The sequence below is a fragment of the Salvelinus fontinalis genome, chromosome 35 (genome assembly GCF_029448725.1).
Source record: "Salvelinus fontinalis isolate EN_2023a chromosome 35, ASM2944872v1, whole genome shotgun sequence".
In the NCBI taxonomy this organism is placed as follows: Eukaryota; Metazoa; Chordata; class Actinopteri; order Salmoniformes; family Salmonidae; genus Salvelinus; species Salvelinus fontinalis.
Genome location: NC_074699.1, coordinates 28,392,011 through 28,418,087, shown reverse-complemented (window position 1 = coordinate 28,418,087; position 26,077 = coordinate 28,392,011). Strand labels below are relative to the sequence as shown.

General features: G+C 44.1%; 1 protein-coding gene across 1 annotated transcript; it reads left to right on the top strand.

The window, feature by feature from the left end:
- The first annotated feature begins 678 nt into the window (after positions 1-678).
- On the top strand, positions 679-20,294 carry LOC129834670 (glucose-6-phosphate isomerase-like). Its single transcript, XM_055899871.1, has 18 exons — positions 679-866; positions 1,623-1,713; positions 1,903-1,971; positions 2,172-2,291; positions 2,506-2,589; positions 2,737-2,883; positions 3,235-3,306; positions 3,392-3,436; positions 3,548-3,601; positions 11,168-11,228; positions 11,387-11,430; positions 11,527-11,679; positions 15,147-15,276; positions 15,488-15,564; positions 17,567-17,695; positions 17,987-18,062; positions 18,181-18,247; positions 19,566-20,294. The coding sequence occupies exons 1-18, from the start codon at positions 748-750 to the stop codon at positions 19,687-19,689; spliced, it is 1,662 nt and encodes a 553-aa protein (XP_055755846.1). The 5' UTR covers positions 679-747; the 3' UTR covers positions 19,690-20,294.
- The last annotated feature ends 5,783 nt before the right edge of the window (positions 20,295-26,077 follow it).

Sequence of the window (26,077 nt, the reverse complement as noted above, 5' to 3'; positions counted from 1 at the left end):
TGAATCGATTATTTGTATTTATAAACAAACCCACTGAAACGGTAGAAAATATTTTTTGCTCCAAGAATCGAATTGTCACACAAAGGTATTTAGGTATATTCCGTGGAGTTATCCGTCCTCTAGTGGTCTTTTTAAACCGAATAGGCGAAGTATCACTTATCAAACGCTAGAGTGCTACAAAGATTCGACACTAACATGTCTCCCACTGGACGAAACGCACTTAGGTGGTCCACACATTGACGCTGTTCTAATATAATAATCGGGAAATACAATATTCAGCATGAATTGACATTTCCCTTGGTCCTATGTTTAAAAACATAATTTCATAAAATAGTATCACATCAGGAGGCAATTACAGTTTATTCATTCGATTTTACTTGTGTGCAGTGACGTTTATGTAACTTTAGAAGTTGACTTCATCTTATTCAATGATACTGTTGTCACTCCATTTTATAATTGACCTGTGAAGTTTTTTTTGTAATGGAATTTGGTAAAACTACTCAATGTCTTGAATTGTAAGTTTAGTCAGTTGGTAATGTTATGGACTTAGCTACATAACAGTCTTGAACGCTGCATTACTGATACAGTATGTGTGGCTGTGCTGCACGATCCGAAGTATCGTGTTATTATAGGAGGGGCAAGTGTAGCGGGTTGGTTGCCCTTCAAAAGCCTCTCCTCTCGTGCCTTACAGTCTCACTCAACCAGAGTAGTTGAGCTGAAAGGACCGCGCCCAGCACCTCTAGCACCATGGGACTCACACACGACCCAACCTTCCAGAAACTGGAGAAATGGTACCATGAACATGCTCTGCACCTTAACATGAGGAAGATGTTTGAGGAAGACAAGGAGCGATTCCACAAATTCAGGTATCTTTATGGTTGACTTATTTTGAAATTGTCCGTGTTAATTTATTGAAGGTATCCTTATTCTAAAAAAACATATCACCAGTGTAACATGTGATTTCAATTAAAATGCTGTCCATTAGAAAATGTTGTCTTCACTTCAGGCTACCTTTAAACAAAGCACATAATGTGTCACCATGAACAGATGCTACTGCCAATAAAAAACAACTGTACAATTTGAGATCTTTGCTATTGCATCAGTGACATAATTCATTCAGGTGCAACTGTCTCCTTCCCCGAAATATGTGCCTTTTATCAGAGTAGCTTATGGGCTTCCACACCATTAAAAATGCAGCACTTCTGGCTGAACTCCCTTCATGTACTGCTAGTGGTGTGGGGGTTTGTTGTCTGATGTCTGTCTGTATTGCTATCTGTATTGTAATAACCCTAACCTTCTTAAGTGCATTACAAGCACGTCCACATACACAAGCAAACAGTATAATTGGGATACCCTGCTTGCCTTGGAATTATAAATAAGTGGGTTTAGGTTTCGATTGGGCTACCCCTCAAATTCACTACAAAATGCTTGTGGTGAAACAAAACAGATTTATATTTGTTTCATGTTAAAGGGCTGTTTGATTTTGTAACTTGTGGGTAAAAGGTTATTGAGTTAATTGCTTAAATCCAGAATCAGACAGAATTACATATAGAATCCCTCATTTAATAGGATCTCTGTGGAAACAGATCACTCACCCTGTCAAATGTTCTGTGTCTGAATAGCACAACGCTGAAGACAGATCATGGAGACATTCTGATTGATTACTCTAAGAATCTCATCACTGAGGATGTCATGAAGATGTTGGTCGAACTGGTAAATCGCTGCTTCTCTATCATAATGATTCAAATAACACAACAATTACAAATAGCCATACTGTATTTGGCATTTACCTATAGTCATTACAAAAACAGTCTTCTTCTGCTGTGCGTCCAGTAGCCTATCAACCTTCCTGACATCGAAGGCCTATTTGCCCACCAATAGATGTATATATGTTTTCTCTAGGGCAAGTCGAGGGGGATTGAGGCCGCCAGGGACAAGATGTTCCATGGAGACAAGATCAACTTCACTGAGGTGCCTATCTGAGCTTTAGCCTGAGCGTGGTTTATTGTCAATGTTATTATCATTGTGATAATGAATGGCCAAATGTAACACACCTGACACCTCCTCAGAAATTGGTTTGAAACAAATCAATGGCACTACATACATTTGCTGTAAGTCGCATATCAGTGTGTGTGTCCTTACTGTATCTTCTCCTCCTTCTGTTTGGTTAGGGCCGTGCTGTGCTCCACGTGGCTCTAAGGAACCGCTCCAACCATCCCATCATGGTTGACGGACATGATGTGATGCCTGAGGTCAACAAAGTCCTGGAGAAGATGAAGGCCTTCTGCCACGTGAGTGGGAGCTGACCCAAGGGTCTCAATTTCGTAGCAACCCTCCAAATCTCTTAGTGAGACCATTTGTGTTTTCCAATTTGAATAGTTACAGTACAGTTTATACATAGAATTGCTAGCTATCTCCCTGTGGCATTCAAGGCATAACAAATGCAATTTGACTGAATTGTGTAGGCACTTTTTTCAATGGTCTACTCGCTTGTGTCTGGTGTAGAAAGTTCGCAGTGGCGAGTGGAAGGGCTGGACTGGAAAGTCCATCACAGACGTTGTCAACGTCGGCATTGGTGGATCTGACCTGGTAAGTAAAATTATTGCGTATCATTTGTTAAAGTGTCAATATTTTTATTTATTTAACCTTTATTTACCTAGGCAATATGATGTTTCACTATTAGGTGTGAAAGCTGCCTCTGCCATCACTGTGTATTTGTTGTGTCTTCTTTGCCAGGGTCCTCTAATGGTGACTGAGGCTCTGAAGAACTACTCCAAGGGAGGTCCCCGTGTGCATTTTGTCTCCAACATTGACGGCACACACATCGCCAAAACCCTGGCTGAGCTCAATGCTGAGACCACCCTGTTCATCGTGGCCTCCAAGGTGCCTGCTTTTGGTTGTCTTTACCGTACCAGAGCATTCACTGGTTTTATTGTTTAGTCTGAACACTTGAGAGAGAGATATTCATCTTCAAAATTGGCCTAAAAAATTGACAAGAAAGACAAACAAAAAATCATTGACAAAGAGCAAATAAACTGTACAGCTGATAATATGGAAACTCATAAAGTTCCACTCAGCTTTAGCAGCAACAGTTGTTTGATACAATGGACGTTTCCATTGAAACAAGGGATCAGTTGGTGCTGCATGCCACGTTGTACCTTCTCTCCTATGCCTCTGTAGAGTTGCAGCCAAAGTTATGTCTGAATGGCTTTCCTATTTTCATCCTATTTTCAGACTTTCACCACCCAAGAGACCATCACCAATGCAGAGTCTGCCAAGGAATGGTTCATTGAGCACGCTAAAGATGTGGGTAGACTTTTTACCTTTAGAAAAATCCAGGGAAATTGGTTGAATGCAAAGTATATTAAATTAAACATTGTCTTCTTTACAGAAATCTGCTGTTGCCAAGCACTTTGTGGCGCTCTCCACTGCCGGCGTAAGTTCTTATTTTTGCAACACACCATCATAAATGCAGTGATATGCTCTGCATGTGTTTCTGTAAAATAAAATAACGTTCTAATTTGGTTCTTTCTCCTCTCTTCTGCAGCCCTTAGTGAAGGCCTTTGGCATTGATCCTGACAACATGTTTGGCTTCTGGGATGTGAGTGCATGTTGTCAGTGCATGCAGAATGTCATGTGTGTATTTCATTGGGGGTAGTACAGTGCTCTTCCTGCAATCACAGGCTTTTGACGGGGGGACTTAGGCAACAGCTATATATAGCGTAGACTTCTGACTGAATTAGGTGCCTGGGCTCACAGGCTGGCAGCTGTGGGGTAATCAGAAGCCGCCCTCTCCAGCTCTGCCCTCAAAGAGTATTATATTATTGGTAGCGACCTTCTCCCTTGGAGAGGTTACTGTAAAGGCTGGGTCACATCAAAGGTCAGAAAGCTACATTTAGTTACATTGTTGGTATTTAAAGGGTAACAGCTCTAACATGCCATGCCCTTTCACGTCGGAGCAAAAATAGCTGCTTGCTCTCAGAAGTAATATGTATAAAAGGCAGTGATGTGTATTCATGGATGCCAAGGGAAGCCAGGCTTCCCCAAAAGTGGACCAAGAAAAAAGATTTACTCTACTCTGTTTCATAAATTTCCTTCAATTCGCAAGAGGCTGAGAAAGCATCCGAGCGAACGAAACAGCGCCCCTCTGTCTCAGTATGTGTAGCGCATATCTGAAAAAGCCTTGAATTGTGGCATCTCGTTGTCCTGTTGTCCTCTGGTGGCTAGATAGCTAGGTAAAATCATCCTCATCTGATGTATATCTGATGTTGTCTGGTCAGAAAGAGTATGACATTGTTTCCACCTGTAGCATTGAATGCAAGGGAAGCCAGCGAGCATTTGGCCTCCCTTGATAGAAAAATAAATAAAATAATAGCCAATCAGCATTGAGCAAAACTGAGTGAGCTCAGCTGTGAATCGTCCTGGCGCACCAAATAAATTGTCAAGGGAAGCCAGTCTGGATTTGGCTTCAGACCAATCACATCATAAGCCAAACATCATTATTGACAGAAAAAAACTTTAATTGTGGTATCTCGTTGTGCTAGTTAGGTAAAATCATCCCTTTCCTAAATTAGCCATCGATGGAGATAGGGATTTGGACTCGTGGTTTTACTTAATTTTCCGTACTGGTCAATGATTATAACGGCGATACTGACCCAACCATACAGTCATACATTGTGCCCCTGGTCTGAGAGGATGGAAGCTCAACATGTAGCTAGATGTAGTATGGTAATGTTAACTAGCAGGCCTGCATATCGTTGCCCATGAAAGGAAGTTAGGCTAGCGAGCAAGTATTTTAGCTAGGTAGCCTAGGACAACAAAAACTAAAAGCGTGTACTGTCATAGACCATTTAGGCAACATAAAAGAGGAGGATGGCATTGGCGTCTCTCTACACGTAGGGTGAGTCAACATGTTTTTTATACTTACACACACACACACACACACACACACACACACACACACACACACACACACACACACACACACACACATATATATATATATATATATATATATATATATATATATACACACACACAGTTGAAGTCGGAAGTATACATACACTTAGTTTGGAGTTGTCACGCCCTGGCCTTAGTTATCTTTGTTTTCTTTATTATTTTAGTTAGGTCAGGGTGTGACATGGGGGATGTTTTTGTCTAGTCTAGGGTGTTTGTATTGTCTAGGGATTGGATTGGTTCTCAATTAAAGACAGCTGTCTATCGTTGTCTCTAATTGGGAGCCATATTTTAGGCAGCCATAGGCATTAGGTAGGTTGTGGGTAATTGTCTATGTTTTGACGTTAGTTGCTTGTGTCTGCACTTTCGTTTGATAGCGTCACGGTTGTTTTGTCTAGTTTGTATTAGTGTTAGTTTCTTCTTCTATTAAAAAGAAGATGTATTTATATCACGCTGCGCCTTGGTCCTCTCTTTCACCTAACGACGATCGTGACAGGAGTCATTAAAACTCATTTTTCAACCACTGCACAAATTTCTTGTTAACAAACTATAGTTTTGGCAAGTCAGTTATGACATCTACTTTGTGCATGACACAAGTAATTTTTCCAACAATTGTTAAAAGACAGAGTATTTAACATATAATTCACTGTATCACAATTCCAGTGGGTCAGAAGTTTACATACACTAAGTTGACTGTGCCTTTAAACAGCTTGGAAAATTCCAGAAAATTATATCATGGCTTTAGAAGCTTCTGATAGGCTAATTGACATAACTTGAGTCAATTGAAGGTGTACCTGTGGATGTATTTCAAGGCCTACCTTCAAACTCAGTGCCTCTTTGCTTGACATCATGGGAAAATCAAAAGAAATCTGCCAAGACCTCAGAAAAAAATTGTAGACCTCCACTAGTCTGGTTCATCCTTGGGAGCAATTTCCAGATGCCTGAAGGTACCACGTTCATCTGTACAAACAATAGTACGTAAGTATAAACACCATGGGACCATGCAGCTGTCATACCGCTCAGGAAGGAGACGTGTTCGGTCTCTTAGAGATGAATGTACTTTTGTGCAAAAAGTTCAAATCAATCCCAGAACAACAGCAAAGGACCTTGTGAAGATTCTGGAGGAAACCGGTACAAAAGTATCTATATCCACAGAACCTGAAAGGCCGCTCAGCAAGGAAGAAGCCACTGCTCCAAAACCACCATAAAAAAGCCAGACCGGTTTACAATTGCACATGGGGACAAAGATTGCATTTTTGGAGAAATGTCCTCTGGTCTGATGAAATACAAATATAACTGTTTGGCCATAATGACCATCATTATGTTTGGAGGAAAAAGGGGGAGGCTTGCAAGCCGAAGAACATCATCCCAACCGTGAAGCACGGGGGTGGCAGCATCATGTTGTGGGGGTGCTTTGATGCAGGAGGGACTGGTGCACTTCACAAAATAGATGGCATCATGAGGTAGGAAAATGATGTGGAAATATTGAAGCAACATCTTAAGACACCAGTCAGGAAGTTAAAGCTTGGTCGCAAATGGGTCTTCCAAATGGACAATGATCCCAAGCATACTTCCAAAGTTGTGGCAAAATGGCTTAAGGACAACAAAGTCAAGGTATTGGAGTGGCCATCACAAAGCCCTGGCCTCAATCCTATAGAACATTTGTGGGCAGAACGGAAAAAGCGTGTGACCCAAGTTAAACAATTTAAAGACGATGCTAACAAATACTAATTGAGTGTATGTAAACTTCTGACCCACTGGAAATGTGATGAAAGAAATAAAAGCTTAAATAAATCATTCTCTCTACTATTATTCTGACAGTTCACATTCTTAAAATAAAGTGGTGATCCTAACTTACCTAAGACAGGGAATTTTTACTAGGATTAAATGTCAGGAATTGTGAAAAACTGAGTTTAAATGTATTTGGCTAAGGTGTATGTAAACTTCTGACTTCAACTGTGTGTATATATGTGTGTGTGCACACACACACACACACACACAGAGAGAAATCATTACCATGGACAGCCACATCATATTTACGTTGATTGGACTAAATCGTTTTTGGTATCGTTTAGATGTCACTGTGTTAGACTAAGAATAGGTGATTAGATGCTGTTGAAATGTTGAAGTTAAAATGGTGCTGGAATAGTGGAGGCAGCTCCTGTTTTCTTTGCAACTTGCGGTAACTCTCTGTGTTCTAAATCAATAGTTGTTTAGTTGTCCATGTCACGTTCCTGACCTATTTCTGTTAGTTTGTTATGTGTGTTAGTTGGTCAGGACGTGAGGTTGGGTGGGCATTCTATGTTTTCTGTTTCTATGTTGGTTTTTGGGTTGCCTGGTATGGCTCTTAATTAGAGGCAGGTGTTTGGCGTTCCTCTAATTAAGAGTCATATTTAGGTAGGCGTTTTCACAGTGTTTGTTGTGGGTGATTGTCTTCCGTGTCTGTGTCTGTACACCATGCGGGACTGTTTACGGTTTGTTCGATTTGTGTAGCCTATGTTTCCTATTCGTGCGTTTTTCTTGTTTTATGTAAGTTCGTCGTCTAGGTCTGTCTACACCGTTTGTTGTTTTGTTAGTTTAGTCAAGTTCGTGTTTTCTTTAATAAATTATGTGTTCAAACTCCACTGCGCTTTGGTTCGATCACTACTCCTCCTTTTCGATTGAAGAGGAGGAGGACCACCATTACAGAATCACCCACCAAAAATCCAGAACCAAGCAGCGGAATTTCGAGCAACGGGAGAGTATACAGGACTTGTGGAGTTGGGAGCAAGTATTTAACGGAGAAGGACCATGGGCTAAAGTGAATCACCATCCATGGGAACAGCTGGAGGCAGTTCGGAGAGCGGAGGAAAAGAGAGAGAGGAACCAGAGTCATGAGGGGAGGAGTCTTGCACGGAAGCCCAAAAAGCCCGTGAGTAACACCCAAAAATTTCTTGGGGGGGGGGGGGGGCTAAGAGGTAGTGGGCCAAGGGCAGGTAGGAGACCTGCGCCCACTTCCCAGGCTTACCGTGGAGAGCGGGAGTACGGGCAGGCGCCGTGTTACGCAGTAGAGCGCACAGTGTCTCCTGTACGAGTGCATAGCCCAGTGCGGGTTATTCCACCTCCCCGCACTGGTAGGTCTAGATTGGGCATTGAGCCAGGTGTCATGAGGCCGGCTCAACGCCTCTGGTCTCCAGTGCGTCTCCTCGGGCCGGCATACATGGCACCTGCCTTACGCATGGTTTCCCCGGTTCGCCTACATAGCCCGGTGTGGGTTATTCCACCTCCCCGCACTGGTCGGGCGACCGGGAGCATTCAACCAGGTAAGGTTGGGCAGGCTCAATGCTCAAGAGAGTCAGTACTCCTGCACGGTCCGGTATTTCCAGCGCCACCTCCCCGCCCCAGCCTAGTACCTACAGTGCCTACATTACGCACTAGGCTACCAGTGCGTTTCCAGAGCCCTGTTCCTCCTCCACGCACTCTCCCTGTAGTGCGTGTATCCAGTTCGGTGCCTCCAGTTCCGGCACCACGCACTAAGCCTCCTGTGCGTTTCCAGAGCCCTGTACACACTGTTTCTTCTCCCCCTACTAATCCTGATGTGCTTGCCCTCAGCCCGGTGCCACCAGTGCCGGTACCACGCACCAGGTATAGAGTAGGCTTTGAGAGTCCAGTGTGCCCTGTCCCTGCTCCCCGCACTAGCATGAAGGTGCGTGTCCTTAGCCCGGTGCCTCCAGTTCCGGCACCACGCACCAGGTCTACAGTGCGCCTTATCCGGCCAGAGCCATCCGTCTCCCCAGCGCCATCTGAGCCATCCGTCTCCCCAGCGCCATCTGAGCCATCCGTCTCCCCAGCGCCATCTGAGCCATCCGTCTCCCCAGCGCCATCTGAGCCATCCGTCTCCCCAGCGCCGTCTGAGCCATCCGTCTCCCCAGCGCCGTCTGAGCCATCCGTCTCCCCAGCGCCGTCTGAACCATCCGTCTCCCCAGCGCCGTCTGAGCCATCCGTCTGCCATGAGCCTGCAAAGCCGCCCGTCTGCCATGAGCCTACAGAGCCGCCCGTCTGCCAGGAGCCGCTAGAGCCGCCCGCCAGACAGGAGCCGCTAGAGCCGCCCGCCAGACAGGAGCCGCCAGAGCCGCCCGCCAGACAGGATCCGCCAGAGCCGCCCGCCAGACAGGATCCGCCAGAGCCGCCCGCGAGCCATGAGCGTCCAGAGCCGCCCGCGAGCCATGAGCGTCCAGAGCCGCCAGCGAGCCATGAGCGTCGAGAGCCGCCAGCGAGCCATGAGCGTCGAGAGCCGCCAGCGAGCCATGAGCGTCGAGAGCCGCCAGCGAGCCATGAGCGTCGAGAGCCGCCAGCCTGCCATGAGCGTCGAGAGCCGCCAGCCTGCCATGAGCGTCGAGAGCCGCCAGCCTGCCATGAGCGTCGAGAGCCGCCAGCCAGCCATGAGCGTCGAGAGCCGCCAGCCAGCCATGAGCGTCGAGAGCCGCCAGCCAGCCATGAGCGTCGAGAGCCGCCAGCCAGCCATGAGCGTCGAGAGCCGTCAGTCAGCCATGAGCTGCCCTTCAGCCAGAAACGGCTATATACCCAGAGCTGCCCTTCAGTCCGGAGTTGCCCCTCTATCCTGATCTATCCCTCTGTCTTGTGCTATCCCTCTGTCTTGATCTATCCCTCTGTCCCGGTGCTGTCCCTGTCATGGATGTTACCAAGAGGATTTTGTGGGGGTAAGATGTGGGTGGACATTTTTAAGGGGAGATGGAGGCTGGGATTGACTATGGTGGGGTGGGGACCTCGCCCGGAGCCTGAGCCACCACCGTGGTCAGATGCCCACCCAGACCCTCCCCTAGACTTTGTGCTGGTGCGCCCGGAGTTCGCACCTTATGGGGGGGGTTATGTCACGTTCCTGACCTATTTCTGTTAGTTTGTTATGTGTGTTAGTTGGTCAGGACGTGAGGTTGGGTGGGCATTCTATGTTTTCTGTTTCTGTGTTGGTTTATTGGGTTGCCTGGTATGGCTCTTAATTAGAGGCAGGTGTTTGGCGTTCCTCTAATTAAGAGTCATATTTAGGTAGGCGTTTTCACAGTGTTTGTTGTGGGTGATTGTCTTCCGTGTCTGTACACCACGCAGGACTGTTTACGGTTTGTTCGATTTGTGTAGCCTATGTTTCCTATTCGTGCGTTCTTCTTTTATGTAAGTTCGTCGTCTAGGTCTGTCTACACCGTTTGTTGTTTTGTTAGTTTAGTCAAGTTCGTGTTTTCTTTAATAAATTATGTGTTCAAACTCCACTGCGCCTTGGTTCGATCACTACTCCTCCTTTTCGATTGAAGAGGAGGAGGACCGCCGTTACAGTCCAAAAATGCAATATGTTCTGTGGACTTCACCGGACAGATGTTTCTCTTTTTGGTTTTGTAATGAAACAAATGTGTGGTTGATTTATTCTGCCACTGTCTTCTTGTCTCGGCCTTAGGCCTATATAGTGTAGCATGGTGTCATAGCGTATGAACTAACAGATTATAGAGCAAACAATGCAATTATCACAACACTTGAGTTGTAATATGGCTTTTTTTTCTGGATTGGCTTCCCCAGGGATTTTATCCACGCACCACTACTGATAAAAGGTGGCATTCACATTGAAAATAACTTTGAGAAGTGAGAATATTTAGAAGTTGGGGTCTGCCTTTTCATATATAGGCCTACCTAGCTATTTATACCTTATTACACACTGTGTTTATTATATTATTACCCAAATGAAGTGCTGTGTAATATGGGGGATTTATTCTCTGCAGTGGGCTGAAATGTGTCACCACAGATGGATAAAGGTTCATGTTAAGGAATTTCAAGACAATGGAATGGAATTTTTAGAGGCAGGGGGCCTCTTTCTGGGGCAAGCTGAAGGACCAAGTGAGTTTGGGCACAGTTCCTCCGTCTCTGTGTCACTTTCAATTACGTAAGCTTCTGAGTGCTCTGAGGTTTCTGAATCCTCTCAGGACACCACCAGACACCAATTAATATAAAATATATAGACCAGAATGCACAGCACTGAAATAGTAAAGGAATTTGAGTAAGAGTAACGATTCTCAGGTACATAACATTGGTGTTAGGGTCACTACATTTCGGGGGGGGGGGGGGGGGAATACATGTTGCATATTCAAAGTTGTACTGTGAAAATGATTAAGCTCAAGAAATGGTTGTTGATTTTGTGCACATTTCTAACCAGATTGTTTTTGTTTTTTAGTGGGTTGGTGGACGTTATTCCCTGTGGTCTTGTATTGGATTGTCCATTGCTCTGCACATCGGTATGTACATTATGTTGTAGGTTGATTCTCCAGGTCTAGATATTCGGATGCTTTGATCAGCTGCCTGTACTCTACCTGAGTAGAATAACCTTTGGAATCAGTTAAAAGGAGATATTTGAAGTATAACTCAAAGTCTCTGGTCTTTTCTTTCTCCCTAGGCTATGACAACTTTGAGAAGCTTCTAGAAGGAGCTCACTGGATGGTAAGTACAGCCAATTCTTCTCACTGTCCAAAGACTTGGAACCTTTTCTATTGGTCAGATGAATTTGTGTGAGTTGACCCCCTCTTGTTCCTGTAGGACAACCATTTCAAAACAGCCCCTGTGGAGAAGAACACTCCCATGCTCTTGGCTCTGCTGGGTGTCTGGTACATCAACTTCTTCCAGGCCGAGACCCACGCCATGCTGCCTTATGACCAGTACATGCACCGATTCGCTGCCTATTTCCAGCAGGTTCGTCAGTCACTACCAGGGTTAAGAGCCTTTACTAGGGTTAAGAGTCATTACCACAGTTACCACAGTTAAGACATGACTGAGTGTAAAATAAGTAAACAGCCAAAGCAAAACACAGTGAAGAATGTGTCAGTCTACTTTGGCAATTTACTATAAAATCTATACACCCTTGGGTCTCTCCAGACCTGACTGCCCTTGACCAGCACAAAAACATCCTGTGGCGTTCTGCATTAGCATCGAATAGCCCCCATGATATGCAACTTTTCAAGGAAGTTAGGAACCAATATACACAGGCAGTTAGGAAAGCAAAGGCTAGCTTTTTCAAACAGAAATTTGCATCCTGTAGCACAGACTCAAAAAAGTTATGGGGACACTGTAAAGTCCATGGAGAATAAGAGCACCTCCTCCCAGCTGCCCACTGCACTGAGGCTAGGAAACACTGTCACCACCGATAAATCCACTATAATTGAGAATTTCAATAAGCATTTTTCTATGGCTGGCCATGCTTTCCACCTGGCTACCCCTACCCCAGTCAACTGCCTTGCACCCCCCACAGCAACTCCCCAAGCCTCCCCATTTCTTCTTCACCCAAATCCCGATAGCGGATGTTCTGAAAGAGCTGCAAAATTTGGACCCCTACAAATCAGCCAGGCTAGACAATCTGGACCTTCTCTTTCTAAAATTATCTGCTGAAATTGTTGCAACACCTATTACTAGCCTGTTCAACCTCTCTTTCGTATCATCTGAGATTCCCAAAGATTGGAAAGCAGCCGCGGTCACCACCCTCTTCAAAGGGGGAGACACTCTAGACCCAAACTGCTACAGACCTATATCTATCCTACCCTGCCTTTCTAAGGTCTTCGAAAGCCAAGTTAACAAACAGATTACCAACCATTTCGAATCCCACCGTACCTTCTCCGCTATGCAATCTGGTTTCAGAGCCTTTCATGGGTGCACCTCAGCCATGCTCAAGGTCCTAAACGATATCATAACCGCCATCGATAAGAGACAATACTGTGCAGCCGTATTCATCGACCTGGCCAAGGCTTTCGACTCTGTCAATCACCACATTCTTATCGGCAGAGTCAACAGCCTTGGTTTCTCAAATGATTTCCTCGCCTGGTTCACCAACTACTTCTCTGATAGAGTTCAGTGTGTCAAATCGGAGGGCCTGTTGTCCGGACCTCTGGCAGTCTCTATGGGGGTGCCACAGGGTTCAATTCTCGGGCCGACTCTCTTCTCTGTACACATCAATGATGTCGCTCTTGTTGCTGATGATTCTCTGATCCACCCTCTACGCAGACGACACCATTCTGTATACTTCTGGCACTTCTTTGGACACTGTGTTAACTAACCTCCACACGAGCTTCAATGCCACACAACTCTCCTTCCGTGGCCTCCAACTGCTCTTAAATGCAAGTAAAACTAAATGCACGCTCTTCAACCGATTGCTGCCCGCACCTGCCTGCCCGTCCACCATCACTACTCTGGACGGTTCTGACTTAGAATATGTGGACAACTACAAATACCTAGGTGTCTGGTTAGACTGTAAACTCTCCTTCCAGACTCACATTAAGAATCTCCAATCCGGGCCTCCCGGGTGGGGCAGTGGTCTAGGGCACTGCATCGCAGTGCTAACTGTGCCTCCAGAGTCTCTGGGTTCGCCCCCAGGCTCTGTCGCAGCCGGCCGCGACCGGGAGGTCCGTGGGGCGACGCACAATTGGGCTAGCGTTGTCCGTGTTAGGGACGGTTTGGCCGGTAGGGATTTCCTTGTCTCATCGCGCTCCAGCGACTCCTGTGGCGGGCTGGGCGCAGTGCGCGCTAACCAAGGGGGCCAGGTGCACAGTGTTTCCTCCGACACATTGGTGCGGCTGGCTTCCGGGTTGGAGGCGCGCTGTGTTAAAGAAGCAGTGCGTCTTGGTTGGGTTGTGCCTCGGAGGACGCATGGCTTTCGACCTTCCTCTCTCCCGAGCCCGTACGGGAGTTGTAGCGATGAGACAAGATAGTAATTACTAGCGATTGGATACCACGAAAATTGGGGAGAAAAGGGGATAAAAAAAAAAAGAATCTCCAATCCAAAAATAAAATCTAGAATCGGCTTCCTATTTCGCAACAAAGCATCCTTCTCTCAAGCTGCAAAAGCTTCGTAAAACTGGCCATCCTACCGATCTTTCACTTTGGCGATGTCATTTACAAAATAGCCTCCAACACTCTACTCAGCAAATTGGATGCAATCTATCACAGTGCCATCCGTTTTGTCACTAAAGCCCCATATACTACCCACCACTGCGACCTGTACGCTCTCGTTGGCTGGCCCTCGCTTCATACTCGTCGCCAAACCCGCTGGCTCCAGGTCATCTACAAGTCTTTGCTAAGTAAAGCCCCGCCTTATCTCAGCTCCCTGGTCACCATAGCAGCACCCACCCGTAGCAGGCGCTCCAGCAGGTATATCTCACTGGTCACCCCCAAAGCCAATTCCTCCTTTGACCGCCTTTCCTTCCAGTTCTCTGCTGCCAATGACTGGAACGAACTGTAAAAATCACTGAAACTGGAGACACATATCTCCCTCACTAGCTTTAAGCACCAGCTGTCAGAGCAGCTCACAGATCACTGCACCTGTACATAGCCCATCTGTAAATAGCCCATCCAACTACCTCATCCCCATACTGTATTTATTTATTTATTTATCTTGCTCCTTTGCACCCCAGTATCTCTACTTGCACATTCATCTTCTGCACATCTACCATTCCAGTGTTTAATTGCCATATTGTCATTACTTCGCCACCATGGCCTATTTATTTATATATATATTTTTTCACCTTTATTTAACCAGGTAGGCTAGTTGAGATCAAGTTCTCATTTGCAACTGCGACCTGGCCAAGATAAAGCATAGCAATTCGACACATACAACAACACAGAGTTACACATGGAATAAACAAAAATATACAGTCAATAATACAGTAGAACAAAGAAAACAAAAAGTCTATATACAGTTAGTGCAAATGAGGTAAGATAAGGGAGTTAAGGCAATAAATAGGCCATGGTGGCGAAGTAATTATAATATAGCAGGTCAATTGCCTTACCTCCCTTATCTTACCTTATATGTACACACTGTATATATACTTTTTCTACTGTATTATTGACTGTATGTTTGTTTATTCCATGTGTAACTCTGTTTTTGTATGTGTCGAACTGCTTTGCGTGATCTTGGCCAGGTCACAGTTGTAAATGAGAACTTGTTCTCAACTAGCCTTCCTAGTTAAATAAAGGTAAAATAAAAAATAAAACACCCAGTCCTTGCCCTGAAGGTAGGATGTGGTCATATATTGTCAGATTTGTATTCATCAAATGGAAATGTGTTCTACTGTGCATACCAAGTCAAGGTTAAATAGCCTGATAATGTTGTATTAGTTTAAATTTAACTGAAACGGAACGCCGAAGATGTTAAATTCATGTGATGTCTATAGGGTGACATGGAGTCCAATGGAAAGTACATCACTATCCATGGCAAACGTGTCAACTACCATACCGGCCCCATTGTATGGGGAGAGCCTGGCACCAATGGACAGCACGCCTTCTACCAGCTCATTCACCAAGGTACTGCCTCCTTAAAGTAACTGTCCAGTTAAAATCTGACTTTTGAAAGTTCATATTCTCTTAACTCATACCCAAATAATGTTGCTGACTGGTCCATAAGCTCTTCAACATATTGATTAATGGTCAGCTGAAATGGATGAGTATGTATGTTATGGAAGAGTAATATGTTGTATTAGTCACAGATGCAGTGTGACTGCTGTGTCCTCCACAGGAACTCGTATGGTCCCCGCTGACTTCCTCATCCCTGCCCAGACACAGCACCCCATCAGGGAAAGTAAGCACCATAAGGTAGGCTACCCCTACAGGACACATCTTCCAGAACTACCAACCCACTGGGAAAAAACTGGTTAAATCAACATTGTTTCAATGTAATTTGTCAACGTATTGTGACATGTAATGTACGTGTAAAATACATTGGATCTAAAATATGTTGAATTTGTACGTTTAAAACAATGTCAGATCTTCAAAAGAATAGGCTGGGCAGCTCCTCCTAATGGAGAATGTATCTATCTGCAGCTACCCTTTGACCTCCCATCCAGGGTTTTAACCATGCCCAGCGCTGCTTAGCTATGATATTTGTTACGGACAATTACCAATATGCTATTGTGAGAATGATTGAGAGATCTCCACTTAAAAATGAATTAGATTTACTGTTGCTGTCAAGTCATTCCAAAGAGAAGGTTTAACAGAGCAAATGAAATGTGACCATACTTTACCACTCATATATCATCAATGATGCTATTTAGGACTATATAGCATTCTCAAAATAATAAACAGCTATTGTTTCATTTCAACCCAGAATTCAACTAAAAATAGACCATACAATAGGCCTTGGGTTTCAATCTGTGGTTGATTTCAAATGTAATGATATTTCGTTTTATTGAATTGTTTGGTTGTCAACGCTTCCAACATTTGAAGGAGATGTATCTTCTGCTTGGACAGTTCCATCTGTGCTGTTGACTTTGTCTGGCTTGTTTACAAATGAATAATTGATATGTTGGATTCCCGTCTCCATCTCAACCAAAAATTGAAGTTAAAGAATAGGACTAAATAAAATCAAACTTTATTTCAAGTGCATTTGAAATTTGAATTTATTTTATTTAGTCCCATTTAATTAATTTAGATTTTTGGTTGGGATGGAGATGTAATCCAGCATATCAATTATTCATTTGTAGACAAACAAAAATTAAAGTCAGACTAAGTCAGTGGCACAGATGGAACTATCCACAATGAAGATAAGTCTCCTTCAAATGTTGATATTTGGTTGCGTTGACAACCAAACACAATTCAATATCACTTTTGACATACAATAAATACAGTAGCCTATTATTAACTTGTGGACAAGTTAACAAATGATATGTTGCATTCACGTCTCCAACTCAGCCAAAAAGTTAAAGAATGGGATTAAGACAGTGGCTCAGATGGAGCTATCCAAGCAGTAGATACATCTCCTTTAAATGTTGAAATTTGGTTGCATTGTCAAGCAAACAAAATTCAGTACTACTTTTGTAATATAGTAAATAGCCTAAAGTTAAGGCTTTCTTACAAACTAATGTAACGTTCAACCTTAAAATTAGTAACACATCCATGGCCACATTATGAAGTTACTGTAACCATCCATACATTTCTTCTTTCTGTATGTATTCATATAAAACGTGCATGTTGCTGTAATAATCTATATATAATCTCAAACCGCATTGATCACTTGCACCATGTACTTTTAAAAAGTCTCAACTTCCATCCAGGTCATTTGGTTCAGCTATTAGATGAAGCACAGTAATAACACAATCTGTTGTATACATAAACAAAATATCTGTCAGTGTATTCCCATTTTAACTTTGCTGTGCTTTTTAAATGGTTGAAAGCGCAATGACAGACACTTGGGTGACAACTAAACCAAAAATCAGACATTGTTTTTCCATTGGAATTTGGTTGTGTTTTTAGATGGTTGAAAGCATAGTGATAACACTTTGGAAATTCAACAAACTTCTGGCTGTCTTTTTGACTGGGTGAATATAGGTTGTAATCTAATTTGATCAACATCTTAACCGAATATTACCCAATTATCCACATTGAAATGACGTGCTGTATGTGGGAATGATCTGGGAGTAAATACCTTCCCATTCAGTGACTAAGCTAATCATTCAGTTATTCAAGTGATGCCTACTTTTACTGTCTATCTGACAAAAGAGCCTATGCAGTGTTCATGCTGTGTGATACAGGGGATAATGCACAGGGATAATGTCATAATGGGATAATGCCTTACCTGTTGTATCCTCTGTGTCTGTAGATCCTGATGGCCAACTTCCTGGCTCAGACTGAGGCTCTGATGAAAGGAAAGACCACAGAGGAGGCTAAGAAGGAACTGGAGGCCGGCGGCCTGACAGGAGAGGCCCTGGAAACCATTCTGCCACACAAAGTGAGTGGGAGCAGATCCCTCATGGCGCAAGTCCACTGCAGCCCCAGTTCGGCCTAAGACTTTCTATGGGCTTAAACCCTGTTGTTATACTGGGGAGATTGTGTGTCTATTGCTAGGGCAGACACTGTCGCTCTGATAGGGACGTGCGTCCTCTTAATGGACAAAATAAGTTTTGCATGAGGTTGGAAGAAGCTTCAAACAGGGTGCAACGCTGTATAATTACAAGTATGCAACAACTGTCTTAAAACAGGTTGTGTGATTTTAAAATGTTTCCTCTTGTTCTGCTGTAAGGTATTCCAAGGAAACAAGCCAACCAACTCTATTGTCTTCAAGAAGCTGAACCCATTCACACTGGGAGCACTTATCGGTAAGAGCTGTATATGGACCTGTGAACCAACAACTAATGATATTTGAAATATTGATAGAAATAATGTATTTACTTGTTATGCTCCCAGTAAAAATATATGGTGGTGTTTGTTTCACAGCCATGTATGAACACAAGATCTTTGTCCAGGGTGTTATGTGGGAGATCAACAGTTTTGACCAGTGGGGGTAAGTGTGACTATTTGAAAGCAAGCTCCTCTATAATGTGTAATCTATGACAGATTATAGACAGAGCCTTTATCCTAGAAATTGTATGAACATCATGGGAAAATCAAAAGAAAATCAAAAGAAATCAGCCAAGACCTCAGAGAAAAAAATTGTAGACCTTCAAAAGTCTGGTTCATCCTTGGGAGCAATTTCCAAATGCCTGAAGGTACCACGTTCATCTGTACAAATAATAGTATAAACACCATGGGACCACACAGCCGTCATACCGCTCAGGAAGGAGACGCATTCTGTTTCCTAGAGATGAACGTACTTTGGTGTGAAAAGTGCAAATCAATCCCAGAACAACAGCAAAGGACCTTGTGAAGATGCTGGAGGAAATGGGTACAAAAGTATCTATATCCACAGTAGAGCGAGTCCTATATCGACATAACCTGAAAGGCCGCTCAACAAGGAAGAAGCCACTGCTCCAAAACCGCTATAAAAAAGCCAGACTACGGTTTGCAACTGCACATGGGGACAAAGATCGTACTTTTTGGAGAATTGTCCTCTGGTCTGATGAAACAAAAATAGAACTGTTTGGCCAAAATGACCATCGTTATGTTTGGAGGAAAAAGGGGTAGGCTTGCAAGCCAAAGAACACCATCCCAACAGTGAAGCATGGGGGAGGCAGCATCATGTTGTGGGGGTGCTTTGCTGCAGAAAGGACTGGTGCACTTCACAAAATAGATGGCATCATGAGGTAGGAAAAGTATATGTAAATATTGAAGCAACATCTTAAGACATCAGTCAGGAAGTGGGTCTTCCAAATGGACAATGATCCCAAGCATACTTCCAAAATTGTGGCAAAATGGCTTAAGGACAACAAAGTCAAGGTATTGGAGTGGCCATCACAAAGCCCTGACCTCAAGCCCATAGAACATTTGTGGGCAGAACTGAAAAAGCGTGTGCGAGCAAGGAGGCCTACAAACCTGACTCAGTTACAGCTCTGTCAGGAGAAATGGGCTAGAATTCACCCAACTTACTGTGGGAAGCTTGTGGAAGGCTACCCAAAATGTTTGACCCAAGTTAAACAATTTAAAGGCAATGCTACCAAATACTAATTGAGTGTATGTAAACTTCTGACCCACTGGGAATGTGATGAAAGAAATAAAATTATTAAATAAATAATTCTCTCTATCATTCTGACATTTCATAATCTTAAAATAAACAGGGAATTTTTACTAGGATTAAATGTCAGGAATTGTGAAACTGAGTTTTTAAATGTATTTGGCTAAGGTGTATGTAAACTTCCGACTTCAACTCTATCTCTCTATCTCAGAGTTGAGCTGGGTAAGGCTCTGTGTAAGAAGATCGAGCCTGAGCTGCATGGCTCCAACGAGGTCCACTCTCACGACTCCTCCACCAACGGGCTCATTAACTTTATCAAGAAGAACCACGCCTAACCTGCCCACCACCGCCATCCATCCTCCCTGTCCTGCCCCCCTGCTGACGGGGGTGTCTGGGTTGTAGTGAAGGTAGACTGCAGCATCAGTCACCACGCAGAGGAGTATAAGCACTTTCTATGTTTGTAATCATCTGTCTGTGTCTTGTCTGTTTGTTGTGCCATCGGACTGTATTTTATGTATCGTTGTATGTTTAAGCAATAAGGCCCGAGGAGGTGTGGTATATGGCCAATATACCACGGCTAAGGGCCCTTCTTAAGCAAAACACAATGCGGAGTGCCTGAACACAGCCCTTAGTCGTGGTATATTGGCCATATACCACAAACCCCTGAGGTGCCTTATTGCTATTATAAACTGGTTACCAACATAATTAGAAGGGTAAAAATAAATGTTTTGTCATACCCGTGGTATACGGTCTGATACGCCATGGCTGTCAGCCAATCAGCATTCAGGGTTTGAACCACCCAGTTTATAATGCTGGGTGTACCACTGTAAAGGGGAACGCTACTGTAGAGTGAGCCTGTGGAGGGGAGTGTAAACTACATCCCAGACTATCCCACTCCACTGATGGAGAGTAAGGCTTTTAATAAACATATTTACACCAAGCTATTGTATGTTTCCTTAGTTGATTCTAGCCTGCATTCAGTTCAGAAGTTTGCAGTTGCTGACAACCCTAGAGGATAATGATGCATTTATGTATGAATAATGGAAACCACACCCTCAATAAATCCAACGAGTTTTACTCACGGGGCAATGTAAGTGTTCCTTTATATCCAAACCATCACTAGATGGCATTAGAGGACCCCAGATTTTGCCCAGTGTAAACCAAACCAGCCTCAGAGTTTATTCTTTGGAACACAGGGGCAGAGGTCCTCTATTTTCCATCCCCACAAATCCCCAGACATCACAGACTGTTAAGTAGCATCCATACTCAGAGAGAAACAAACAGCAGGCAGAAATACATCTGGAATACATCATGTGATATGCAGGCCCCTCAATGTGAGACAGTTTAATCATCATTAAGCTCTATGATATGCGGCTAAAACTCCCATTAAACAAAATACTCTGTGAATTTCAAACAAACAATGTCTCATCAGAATTTCTGCTCGTACATTACAGATTACTTTGTTGTGTAATGCATGAATATGTCTCATCATAAATCCAGCAAGTACATTACCATGATGTTGTATGCAAGAATACACTGAGTGTACAAATGATTAATAACACCTTCCTAATATTGAGTTGCGCCCCTTTTGTCCTCAGAACAGCCTCAATTCATCGGACATGGACTCTACAAGGTGTCGAAAGCGTTCCACACGGATGCTGGCCCATGTTGACTCAAATGCTTCCCACAGTTGTGTCAAGTTGGCTGGATGTCCTTTGGGTGGTGGACCATTTTTGATACACACAGGAAACTGTTATGTGTGAAAAACCCAGCAGTGTTGTAGTTCTTGACACACTCAAACCGGTGTGCCTGGCAGCTACTATCATATCCTGTTTAACGACACTTAAATATTTTGTCTTGTCCATTCACCCTCTGAATGGCACACATAAACAGTCCATGTCTCAATAGTCTAAAGTCTTAAAAATCTTTCTTTAACCTGTCTCCTCCCCTTCATCTGCACTGATTGAAGTGGAAGGTGACATCAATAAGGGATCATAGCTTTCACCTGGATTCACCTGGTCAGTCTAGGTCATGCAAAGAGCAGGTGTTCCTAATGTTTTGTACACTCAGTGTATGTCTCATAAGACCAGCAAGTACATTAAATCAAATCAAATCAAATTTTATTAGTCACATACACATGGTTAGCAGATGTTAATGCGAGTGTAGCGAAATGCTTGTGCTTCTAGTTCCGACAATGCAGTAATAACAAGTAATCTAACCTAACAATTCCACAACTACTACCTTATACACGCAAGTGTAAAGGGATAAAGAATATGTACAGAAAGATATATGAATGAGTGATGGTACAGAACGGCATAGGCAAGATGCAGTACATGGTATAGAGTACGGTAAATACCTATGAGATGAGTACTGTAGGGTATGTAAACATAAAGTGGCATAGTATAAAGTGGCTAGTGGTCCATGTATTACATAAGATGGCAAGATGCAGTAGATGATATAGAGTACAGTATATACATATACATAAGAGATGTGTAATGTAGGGTATGTAAACATTATATTAGGTGGCATTGTTTAAAGTGGCTGGTGGTACGTTTTTACATAATTTCCATCAATTCCCATTTTTAAAGTGGCTGGAGTTGAGTCAGTATGTTGGCAGCGGCCGCTAAATGTTAGTGGTGGCTGTTTAACAGTCTGATGGCCTTGAGATAGAAGCTGTTTTTCAGTCTCTCGGTCCCTGCATTGATGCACCTGTACTGACCTCGCCTTCTGGATGATAGCGGGGTGAACAGGCAGTGGCTTGGGTGGTTGTTGTCCTTGATGATCTTTATGGCCTTCCTGTGACATCGGGTGGTGTAGGTGTCCTGGAGGGCAGGTAGTTTGCCCCGGGTGATGCGTTCTGCAGACCTCACTACCCTCTGGAGAGCCTTACGGTTGTGGGCGGAGCAGTTGCCGTACCAGGCGGTGATACAGCCCGACAGGATGCTCTCGATTGTGCATCTGTAGAAGTTTGTGAGTGCTTTTGGTGACAAGCCGAATTTCTTCAGCCTCCTGAGGTTGAAGAGGCGCTGCTGCGCCTTCTTCAGATGATTTTTGCTGCGCACACGCTTTTTCCATAATACTGTATGCAAGAATATGTGATGTTTGTTTCAACCAACCTAGAAGTACTATTTTTCTCTGTACCAAACTGCTCCTGGCTATAATTTATTGAGTGCCTAAGAGCACAAAGAGAAAAACCCAGGGACCCAAGACACTGTGATGGGCTAAGCAATCCTGTTGCTTGGCAACAACTCTATACTTCAATCATAACTTAGCCTGAGTTATTTCAGGCTCAGTGGCACAGAATATAACAAGTGAGTTTTGATATCACTTTGGAGTGAGAGAGAGACAAAAAAGTTTGATTCATATTTGCACCTGCTTGGTCAGAGAAAAAAGTATTTGAGTAAGTAGTCTGCCGAATAGCCTACCAACCCGTTCTAGGACCCATGCACTTTTCAAGTTACATTCAGGAATGCAGCTCAAACTGTTCCATTGAAACCATGAATTTTGAACATGAATACGACTGCCAGTTCAGAGCATGTTCCTGAGATGTTTCAAGAACAATGCCTACTGCATTCCCTCACATTCCCCCTGCATGCTTTTTTTGGTTGACCTGTCAGTCATTCTCACTGAGGCCTGTTTAAGAGCTCCCCTTCAACCTCCCCAACACCACGGTCGCCAAGGCAACGTCACCCCTCCAGTCTGTACACACATTCCCAAGTTCACAGAGGTGACAGAAAGTAGGACCTGGGAGTGGATCTGTGTTAACTGGCTATTAGCCAGCTGGGGTTTGTGTTTGTCTATGCCTCATCATCACTTGAGAGATGATTTGAATTCCTATTTTTTAGCTATGTGCTTAACAATGAGAACTAGCACAAACCTCCCGGAATATTTTGAAGTCAATACTGTGTGTATGACACATTTCTGCATGTGTAACATGTACCATGAAAACTTAATTCTGAGGAAAGGTTCACCCTGCAGTTCGACAGTTATGTTTGCTAGTCACTTGAACTTTGCAGGAATGCCATTGATCAAATATGATCTCATATCTCAACACACTTTCCATGGGATATTTTATTTCTAAGGCAAATATTACTCCTGAAATACTTGCAAAGCGAACTCACAGATCCCCCTCTTATAACCCAGAGGACGGCCCTCTCATTTTCTCAGTTTGTCTCCAGTCTGAATCTGCATTTGACATCCCTCACATGGCGGACCCTCGGCCTACAGCTATAAAAAAGGACCATTTAGTCAGGCCCTGTTCCATATTTCCCATGGCTACTAGAGTTGTATAAAGGTTAGTCTAAGTGCGTGGGCAGGCATTGCTCCTCGCATCATACTGCTGACTAGTATAAAAGCTAGGGGGACAGTGGGAACAGTGGGGCTGGAGGCCTGAGGCTCTGGGTGGTCCCTGGCATTGTGGATCCCAGTCTGCCAAGGGTGGCAGTGGTATTTTCAGTCACATCTCTGAGACATCCAGGCCTGGTTTTTCTGACCCCCACGACAATCAACTTTTTGACTTGATTTCTGCCAACCACCAGACAGACAGCTGTGGCTTGTTTAGTCTCACGGGCCGTGGCCGCCTCTCTGTCATTTATTCAAGCCATGTGATTTTGGAGTGAAGAGTAAATCGACTTGAGCCTTCAGTTGGCGTTCTATCGCTCCAGCACGGTGACGTTGTTGATGGTCATAGAGGACAGTTATACACATTGATATTAACAGGTCAGAGGTCACGTCCTGATGTTTAACTAGTAAAGTATTTAACATCTAACACATTTCCTTGGTTCACTTTTAGATACAACACCACAGACTAACGTGTCTGTAACCATAGAATCATGTTGGGTATGAGGTCATTCTGTTGTGTGCATATTTCAGCCTGGGCTCCTGGTGTTGGAGGGATCTCTGTGCTCCAGAGGGAAGGCTTCCTTTGTATGGTGTAACAGATCTCACCTCACAGTGGATCCCTGGGGCTCCAGCTATACCGCACACACAGAGCTCCCTGAGTAACAGGGCGGTACCCTCACACATACATAAAGACTGCTTTGTGCCCCAACTCCTGGAGCTGTCAACCAACACCAGAGTTTTTCTTCACGAAGACTGAACTGAACATGACGGTTCATGAATCAACATTCACGTTGATTCAAGAAAATGTTCCTCTGCCACTGACTTCCTGACTTCTTTAACTGTCTTAACCTGGTACAGCATGCCAACAACTCCACACAATTGTGGACATCACTGGAGATTCCCCTGCCTCAGACCTGGATATACATGAGGTAGGTGTATGTGACGATAGAGATGTGACAATGTCTGTGAGTACTACTGCACTTCAGCTCCGCACAAGCATACTATTCAATTCAGAACCATCAAGTCCCTTGACACGTCCATCTTCCAGGAGTCTACAAGCTGACTACTGCCCTACAAGCTGACTGTCATGAGTCAACCCCTGATGAGGTGGTTGACCTGTATAATAGCGCTCTAAGGAACAACTTAAACAGCCTTGCCCCTGAAAAAACATGTCAAGTATTCTTCCAATGGTCCTCCCCACGGTTTACAGAGGAGCTGTGCAGAATGAAGACCCATGGCCGCAAGCTAGAGTGTCTGTGGAGAATTACTGACCTATCTGTCCAACAACTGGCTTATAAAGACCAACAGGCTTGTTATTTCAAAGCAATAAAAGAAGCCCACTCCACGTTCTACTCCGCTATGATTGACAATAACAGAGGAAATCCCAGGACCTGGTTATCCATCATCAGATATCTCCTCCACCCTACAGACTCTGGCCATCCCACAGCAACTACCGAACAACGCTACATAAACTCAGCAAAAAAAGAAACATCCTCTCACTGTCAACTGTGTTTATTTTCAGCAAACTTAACATGTGTAAATATTTGTATGAAAATAACAAGATTAAACAACTGACATAAACTGAACAAGTTCCACAGATATGTGACTAACAGAAATGGAATAATGTGTCCCTGAACAAAGGGGGGTCAAAATCAAAAGTAACAGTCAGTATCTGATGTAGCCACCAGCTGCATAAAGTACTGCAGTGCATCTCCTCCTCATGGACTGCACCAGATTTACCAGTTCTTGCTGTGATATGTTACCCCACTCTTCCACTAAGGCACCTGCAAGTTCCAAGACATTTCTGGGGGGAATGGCCCTAGCCCTCACCCTCCGATCCAACAGGTCCCAGACGTGCTCAATGGGATTGAGATCCGGGCTCTTTGCTGGCAATGACAGAACACTGACATTCCTGTCTTGCAGGAAATCACACACAGAACAAGCAGTATGGCTGGTGGAATTGTCATGCTGGAGGGTCATGTCAGGATGAGCCTGCAGGAAGGGTACCACATGAGGGAGGAGGATGTCTTCCCTGTAACGCACAGCGTTGAGATTGCCTGCAATGACAACAAGCTCAGTCCGATGATGCTGTGACACACCGCCCCAGACCATGACGGACCCTCCACCTCCAAATCGATCCCGTTGCAGAGTACAGGCCTCGGTGTAACGCTCATTCCTTCAACGATAAACGTGAATCCGATCATCACCCCTGGTGAGACAAAACCGTGACTCGTCAGTGAAGAGCACTTTTGCTAGTCCTGTCTGGTCCAGCGACGGTGGGTTTGTGCCCATAGGCAACATTGTTGCTGTCTGGTGAGGACCTGACTTTACAACAGGCCTACAAGCCGTCAGTCCAGCCTCTCTCAGCCTATTGCGGACAGT

Excerpts from the sequence above, each read along its gene's own strand:
- LOC129834670 (XM_055899871.1), top strand. The coding sequence starts at position 748 with ATGGGACTCACACACGACCCAACCTTCCAGAAACTGGAGAAATGGTAC. Across the intron at positions 11,229-11,386 it reads GTCCATTGCTCTGCACATCG|GCTATGACAACTTTGAGAAG; the intron begins GTATGTACATTA and ends CTTTCTCCCTAG. Across the intron at positions 11,431-11,526 it reads TAGAAGGAGCTCACTGGATG|GACAACCATTTCAAAACAGC; the intron begins GTAAGTACAGCC and ends TTGTTCCTGTAG.